Below are 7,738 nucleotides of genomic sequence, written 5' to 3' on the forward strand. Positions count from 1 at the left end.
CCCCAAACTGAGTCTTTAATCTGGCCTCCTCCTTTCATCTCACTGTTTCTCCAAGGCATGTGTCATCCAGATGGGAGAGGATACTGCGTCCTTGTTAACATTAAATAGAAATGGAAAACAATTCATCCTGGCAATTACCATCTCTCTACCATCAGTTTACTTCCTGTCCCTCCAACTTAACCACCTCCAGTTACCACCCTCTGACTTCCATCCTGCCCCCAGCCCTTCAACAGGAAAAAAATCTCATTCAAAAGAGATGGGGGCAGAAGGAAAAAGGATTAAAGAGAAAAGGAACAGTGTACCTTTAAAATAATGACTCATTTTATTTTTTCTTTTAATATGTAGTTATAAATATATTTTGTCAAAATATATGATCAATATGGTCAAAACATTTGCACGTAAAGTCATAAATAAGGTCAAGGTGAATGTTTAGGTTTTTTTTCCTTTTTTTTTTTTTTTTTTTAAGATAAAAGTCCAGCTATAAGGAAGCAGTCTGTGTAGTGTGTGGGTGAGTGGACGGGAACGTGTTATGTCCCCAAGGACTGCCTGATCTCAGCGACACCCACATCCCTCTACTACCATCTCCTGATAATTTTTCAGTACCACCTTGTCATACTCATCCAGGTACAGCATGGAGATGGCACTCAGTTCGGTAGGAACACAACAGGCTTTGGGGATACTGGAGTTGACGGAGTTGACCAGGGTCTGCACGATGGCATGATTGGTTGAGTTGAGGTGGTCAGCCAGTGGAAAGGGACAGTCCCCATGGCAGTAGAAGGCCTGGTAGCCTGGTGGGGCCACAATCCAGTCATTCCAGCCTACATCGCTGAAGTCCACATAAAGTGAGTGGCGCCGGCAGTTCTTATTCTTCTTCCGGGCCCGCTGCGGGTGATGCTTGGGGCTCCGCTTGGCCCTCTGACGTCGGGTCAAGGCATGTCCACGGCCATCATGGCCAAAAGTGACCAGGAGGGGCCGGAGCTGGGCCCAATCCCCACTCCCTTGAGGTAACGATCGGCTAATCCTGACATGCTGGCCCTGGTGGGTCCGTGTCTGATGGAGGTGAGTCACCTCGATGGCCAGCCCGTAGTTTGGCTGCTTCTCCCGGGTCCAACGAAGGACCGCAGGGCTCACATCAAAAGTTTCCCACCGTGTCACATTGTGGTGGACCAGTCTCGTGTCCAGTAGTCGTGTGATGAGGTGCCCAGGCTCCACTTCTGCCAGGGGCTTCATAACCTCATAAATGTTTATTCGGTGGAAGCCCTGCTCCCAGTCAGGGCCCTGGTTCACCTGCTCCCGGAAGAGTCGAAGCTCTGCAGAGGAGATCACCTCGTTCTCTGGGATGCTGCTGAGGTTAAAGAGGAAACGAAAAGCAGAGTTTTCGCTGGTCCCTGGGATGTTCTCCAAATGTTCTAGGCACAGTCGAGGAGGAAAAAGAAAAAGGAAAAGAAAAAAAAATAAAAGCACATTAACTTTTTTGAGAAATCGTAAAGTCAAGAAATAGCTTCGGTCAAGAAGCTTTGGGTGATGAGTGCTGAATTCTGCTTACGTAGTGGAAGCCTATTTGAGGAAATAAGCACACCTTTTAATTTGAAGGAGCAGATAAATGGGCTGCTAGCAAGCCAGCAAAACTTAGCGAGCATTCAGCAAGCACCAAAGACAGAAAGTATCTCCCAACCTCCTTTATATGTCTAATAATTTCCATGTGTCAACTCCTTACTCCACCACCATCAGACTCCCCTTTTAAAGCTCTCTTGGCTTTGTGTACACAGTTTTCTTTACAAGTGGTTATAAAGAAAAAGGGGGGCCAACAGAGCAGAGGCAGGAGGAAACATGCACACAACTACCCTCTCCTTCTTCAACTTTCGAGTATGTTACTAAACATTTCCCCAGCGATCTTGGAAACACAGAGCATGCCTTGTTGATCATGTTACAGAGGGGAAAATAAATTCCAACACAGTAATGATGCTGGTGGATTAATAACTCAGATTTACTTTGGAAAAGAAACATCCGCTAGGAAACATTCAGATCGGATTACAAGGCCCCTATTGAATAAACCTGACAAACACACAGCTGTAATATTAAATTCAGTAGGTGCTTTGAAAAAAACGGGCAGAAAACCTGGCAAAAAAGGCTTTGATATAGCAAAAACACACCGCAGGGGCTAGCCCACGTCTGAGTGGTGTCATTACCCTTCCCCCCAACCCCTCCCCTCTGTCTCCAAAAAATAAATTCAGCCACAGCTCTTGGAGGTAAGCAGCTCTGCTCCCTGGCCTCCAGGATTTGGGGCTTTGATGTAACCTGAACTCTTCCCCCCCGCCCCCCCCAGGGCTTCCACTGCCCCACCGACCAGCCCTACTAGCCCTCCCCGGCCCGGGACGCTCCGCAGGGACTGACCTTCGTGGTGGAAGCTCCTCACGGTGTTGGCCCTACTGGCGGGGCGCTCAGGATACTCCAGACCGATGCTGTGGATCTGCTCTTCCTCCTCCTCCTCCCCAGACTGGAGCCGGTAAAGATCCCGCATGTAATCTGGGATGACGGCGCTCTTGCTAGGCTGCGGGCGGCGGCGCAGCCCGAACATCTGCAGAAGTGTAGCCTCGAAGTCCCGCAGGAGCTCATGGCTCTGCCCTGAGCGGCGTCCTCCCGCGTGGCCCTGAATCTCGGCGACTTTTTTCTTCCCCGTCTCAGGTATCAAACTAGCATGGCTCGAGCCTCCTAGCAGGACTTGGCATAATAAAACGACCATCAGCATTCGGTTACCAGGAATCATGGTGTCTCTGGGGAGGGGGAGGAGGTGGAAGGTTAAAGAATAAATAAACACCAATAACGAGAGAGAAATAGAGATGTCTCTGCGTATGCATATAAGGCCAGCGATGGAGGGTCAAGATGTAAAACAGGTCAGAAAGATCAAGTTTGGGTCTTCTCCCTCACACACCCCCACCAGCACCAGCTGCAGCCATGCACGGCCTGAAAGTAGGAATTGCCCTGTAATTACTTGGTCTAACTTGTTTACAGTCAAATAACCTCAAATCAGATAGCCTCCATCCTGTTAATCTTTTTTTGTCCCAACTGCTATCTGAGCCATGATCTCAGCTTGGTTTCTTCAAGGATAAACAGTTAACATTGAGGGGGTAAAAAAGGGTGGGGGAGGGAGAACTAAAATGCCATCGCACTCCACTTCAGACCTTCAGCCTCTCTCCCTCTTCCTCCACCCTCCTTCTTCCTCCGCCCTCGGAGCCCAACTTCCACAACTTCCAGCTGGTTCGGAGCAGGAGGGTGGGCGAAGACACAGGGCGGCGAGGTCCAGAGGCTGAGACCGAGAACGTGGTCTGGGAGCTGACCGAGTGAGTGGCTTGACGGTTTATTTTACTGTGGCTGATGAGTTTGAAATGCCCAGCAAAAAGCATCTGATCGCGCCCGCTCACTCACTCCCAGGAAAGCGGGGAGGGGGGGTGGGGGGGTGGGGGTGGGGGTGGAGGGGGGGTGGGGATGGTTCCGAGAGAGACCTGAGTTTTGACAAGCAGCTGGGAACAAGCAAAGGGGCCCTGCGCTCTCCCAGTTAAGTGTGTGTGTGTATGTGTGTGTGGTTGCCCAGAAAGTACAACCCCAGGCTGCAGACCTTTCATCTCTTTAGCCCCCTCTTGCTCCCCTTTCTTGCAAGGCACACGATCTGAGAGTGCGAGTGGGAGCAAGCAGAACTTTAAACAAAACCGGTACGCTCAGAGCTCCACGGCTCCGCGGCTGCCCGGCCAAGAAGAAAGCGACAGCGCTGCCAGAAAGCGGAGTGTGAACTCTGGAAAAAAAGGTCCGACGGGAGGGACACAAGGCGAGCAGGGGTGGGGAGGGCAGAGTGAAATCCCAGGAGGGGGGAAGGAAGAGGTGTCTACTCACTGACAGAAAACAAGGCATATAATAACAGTCCATGATTCTTGACAGCCAATCTTGAACAAACTTGCTGGAAAGGCTCAGAGGAGCTGCGGCAGTGCGTTGCTCTGGATGGCACTACGGAATGGCTCCTAAAATGAATATTTGAATATAATGAGACTCTGGCGCAGACTGGCTCTGTTTTTCTTCCAGCCCCTCTGAGTCACGTGAACGCAGAAACCCCGCCCCGCGCACGGAGGAGCCCGCCCTTCCCGCGGCGGGCGGCGAAAGGGCCCGCGCGCCCTCCCCCCGCGGCCCCGCCCCCTCCAGGAGAGTCCAACCCCCGCGCCGGCCGCCTGAGCCGCCAGCGGTCTGGGAGGAGCTCTGCGCCAGGCTCCGCGCAGCCCCCGGCGGGTCCCCGGGCGCAGTGCGCGGAGGACGCGGTCCTCGCTTCTACCTGCGACGTTCGGTGCCACGGGCCGGGCCCCCGCGCCAGCGGCCTAAAGCCGGAGGACCTGGGGCGCACTGTAGGGGCTGCGCCTCCAGCGCGAACACGGCTCAAATGGGGCCGGGAGCGGGGACGGCGGCGTCTCAGCAGCTCAAAGCCTCACCAACCCAGGGGCACTTAAAAAGGAAAGCGCTGAGGGACAGACAAACGCGCGCGCGCGCGCGCTCCCCGCCACTTCCTCCCCGGGGTCTCCGCGAGACCAAATATTGCTCGCAGCGACAGCCAGTCACCCCTTGGCGAATGCCTGCGAGTGCTCAGACAAGCCGGGCTGGCGCTCGAGCTCCTAGCCAAAAGCTGCCGCCCCTGTCACGCACCGGGCCGGAGGGGGAGGTGTTAGGCGGAGATCGGTGTGGGAAAGTGGGGAGGGAGCGGCCGCTGGGCTATTTTCTGCGCTTCCATTTCGGAGAGAATCCGCACCGCGTCGGCCGCGGGGTCCACTCCGAGCAAAGCAAATCCCTAAAGAAAGCGGTCCTCGAGCCATTCAAGACGGAGGGGCGGACTCAAAAGGAGACGTCGCTGCGGAAAGGGCGCACCCCAAGTTTCGGGTCTTAATGTCGCTGAGGTTTTACAACTCCCGACCCGGCGCAGAAAGGAAATCCCAACCGCGTTCCCAGGAGTCGAGAAAACCGTGAACAGCTTTCGGCCTGCGCTCGACCTCTGTGTCTGCGTCTCTCCCTCTCTTTCTCCAGATTGTCTTATTTTTGAAACCACCACTCCTACCCCCGCCACTTCCTTCCCCCACCCCCTTCCTCCTTTGCACCAGCTGCAGAGTTGCAGCAGATATTCCTTCAAGAATCTTAACCAACCCACAGCTCAAGGAATTACCGGGATGTCCTTACTCTAACGGAAGATGCTACGTGCATGGGTGGTTCTGCACGGGGGCCTTTTCAAAAACCTGCCCCGCGCGATTCTGCCTAGGCCCCAGCCCGCCCCGGGGTCCCGAACCCCAGACTCCCGCTCCCAAGGCCACTGCACCCGCCCTCCCTTCCTTGAGGCTCTTTCAAGTTCCAGCCTCGGGTCGCTTCAGAGATCGAGGGCTCAGGTTGCCCGCCTCTCTCCCTCACAAACTTGGTTTTCTTCTTGAGGGCACTCGCGGGAAGCGTTTGAGGGAGAGTAAAGAATCAAGCGCTTAGCCCTCCCGGCGAGCCCCGGCTGCCCGGCGCCGCCCCACACCGCCGGCCGGGGTGTGGAGGCCGCGGGCGCCCCTGCGCGACGGTCGGCGCCGCCGGACAGCCGCGCCGTTTCTTGAGCGGCTCTACGGTTTTCCCGCTCCCGCGCCACCGCTGGCAAGGACTGCGAAAAGGCTGGGAGAGCGAAGAGGGGCTTTTTTCAGACGCCTGGAACCCTAAAAATGCCCCATGGGAGGAGCTGTAGAAACGGCAAAAGCAGACAGAGAAGAGCCAGTCCCCGCGGGGCGAAGGGCCCGTGGAAGGGGCGGGTGCCCGGGATCCCCGGACTACCCTCTGCCCCTAGGAATCTCCCCGGGCGGCGGCGGGAGCGCGCGGCGCTAAAACCCGGAGGCTGGACGGAGAGCGCGTTGTGTTTCAATTTCGGATTCCGTAGGATTCATCTCTAAACACGCAATTCCCCCCCCCATTTTTTTCTTTAATTAAAAAAGACAAAAGCCCAAAAGGACGTTCGTCTGCAGAACTTTTTCTTGGGGGGGAGGGGATGGCAGGGATGCAACTCGGGGCGCTTGTCCTTTACTTCTCCACCAGAGTCTTCTCCCGACGCCGAAGTTTGCCCAGAGGTGGCCTCAGTTTACCAAGTCTATGTTTTGGGGGGTTTTAACGTCTCACAAAGCTTTCAGCCCACACACTGCGATCCTCACAGTCCATCCACCTAAGCGGTGCCCAGGAAGCGTTTGAGGCCTCGGGCCCAGCTCCCGCGAGGAGGGGTCCGCAGGGACCCGGGAATCCCGGGACACTTGCTGGTCGGCTCTGCGCTGGGAGGACCAGTATGAGCGTCGGTCCGCAGTGCGTCTCGCCAGCGACTCCCCATGGGCCACGACACCGCAGGAAGACGCGTGCCCGGGCGCCAGGCATCCCAACCATCGTCCCTACAGACCCTACACCAGGAAAATGATAGGGGAGAGGCTCCTTGGATGCTGCAAGTTCATGAAAACAGCTTGTGGATAAGGCGCGTCGTGCAGCCTCAGTTCGCGTGCTCTCAGGGGCTCCGGCGGGCTGGGGGCCGGGTCGGGTGACACTCCCCTCGGGCGGCGCGCAGGCTCCGGAGGCAGCAGGACCGCGCTCCCGGCGGCAGAACCAGCCCTGGTTAGGTGTTCTTTCCTCCACCTCGCTGTCCCTCGGCCCCCTCACGCTGTCCGGACCTCGGAGCCGACACTCCTTTCTCTCCCGGCCCTCCTGTCCGGGGATCGCGTACGCCAGTGCCCCCGCAACGCGTTCTGCTGAAGACCTCGCAGTCTTTCCCAGCCACCCCCAACTAAGGGCTCCTCTTCTTCCCATCTCTTCTGCCCCGAACCTACCAAAGGTGGCAATCGCCCGGGGCCGCCGGACGGAGAAAGTGGCCTGGGTAGAGGCGGTAGCAGATGTGGAAGTGTCCTTCAGCGCCAGCATCCCTACCTCTAGCACCACCGTTGGAGAAAAAATAGGCCACCTTTAGCTGTGGTCAAAGGCTGAGCACCCCTGCTGTTCCCCCCAGGGATGCTCCCCGGCCCCCTCTGCCCGGCACCCCTCGCCAGGTAGCCTTGCTCACCATAGGTCCCTGCAGTAGCGGGCTCGCCAGCAGCAGCTCCTGGGGACCTCTGAACGGCTGCAGTGAACCTGGGCAAGGGCCGAGGACTGGGGCGCTGCAGGCTCGAGACGGCGCGGACGGGAATCCCATCAGAGAGGCGAGATACTCAGCCCCGAGCAGCCGCAGCGTCTCAGGCTCCCGTCCCTCCGCTCCGATGCCACACTCACCTAGCTTCCGGGCAGGGCTCCGCTCTCCTTCCCTCCCTCCCTCCTCCTCTGCCCTCGTGCATCTTCTCCTTCCCCCCTCTTTCCCTCGCTCTCTTTCTTTCTTTCCTTCCTCCTCCTCGTCCCCGGCAGCCCCTCCCTTCTTCCCTCCGCCCGCGCTCGCCTCCCTTTCTGGGATGGGAGCCCCGCCCACATCCTCCCCTCCAGCCGCCGGGCCTCGCGTCGCAGGCCCGGGTCCCGGAAGCCCGGGCTGCGCCTGAGTCCGCAGCTGCTGCCCGGGCCGGGACCATGCTGCCTCCAGCTCCGGGAAGCGGCCGGGGCTCACCTGGGGACCACGTGCAGAGGTACTAGAAAGCATGCACCGACTAGTCGCCTTACCTTCCAAAAATACCCATGGGAGTCTGGGCTTCCCCGAGTTTAGAGTAACTGCTGCCCAAACTGATGATTA

The 7,738-nt window shown here is 57.2% G+C and overlaps 1 protein-coding gene across 4 annotated transcripts; it reads right to left on the reverse strand.

Annotated features, from left to right (window-relative positions):
- Positions 1–299: 299 nt before the first annotated feature.
- On the reverse strand, positions 300–7,383 carry BMP4 (bone morphogenetic protein 4). 4 transcript variants are annotated; one of them, XM_025870025.2, is made up of 4 exons: positions 7,088–7,383; positions 3,889–4,013; positions 2,395–2,774; positions 300–1,409 (listed from the first exon to the last, which is right to left on the reverse strand). In XM_025870025.2, the coding sequence occupies exons 3-4, from the start codon at positions 2,765–2,767 to the stop codon at positions 553–555; spliced, it is 1,230 nt and encodes a 409-aa protein (XP_025725810.1). In that variant the 5' UTR covers positions 2,768–2,774; positions 3,889–4,013; positions 7,088–7,383; the 3' UTR covers positions 300–552. The 4 variants fall into 4 exon arrangements, with proteins under 4 accessions (XP_025725810.1, XP_073751338.1, XP_073751339.1 ...); XM_073895237.1 differs by having other exon boundaries at positions 2,395–2,721; positions 7,294–7,372; XM_073895238.1 differs by lacking the exon at positions 7,088–7,383 and adding an exon at positions 6,858–6,943 and having other exon boundaries at positions 2,395–2,721.
- Positions 7,384–7,738: the final 355 nt, after the last annotated feature.

Source organism: Callorhinus ursinus, unplaced genomic scaffold (assembly GCF_003265705.2).
Source record: "Callorhinus ursinus isolate GAN/ISIS: 27379988/994484 unplaced genomic scaffold, GSC_fseal_2.0 scaffold8, whole genome shotgun sequence".
NCBI lineage: Eukaryota > Metazoa > Chordata > Mammalia > Carnivora > Otariidae > Callorhinus > Callorhinus ursinus.

Excerpts from the sequence above, each read along its gene's own strand:
- BMP4 (XM_073895236.1), bottom strand. The coding sequence starts at position 4,850 with ATGGCTCGAGGACCGCTTTCTTTAGGGATTTGCTTTGCTCGGAGTGGA. Across the intron at positions 4,014-4,683 it reads ACACCTCCCCCTCCGGCCCG|GAGCCATTCCGTAGTGCCAT; the intron begins GTGCGTGACAGG and ends TATTCATTTTAG. Across the intron at positions 1,410-2,394 it reads GAGGAGCTTCCACCACGAAG|AACATTTGGAGAACATCCCA; the intron begins GTCAGTCCCTGC and ends GACTGTGCCTAG.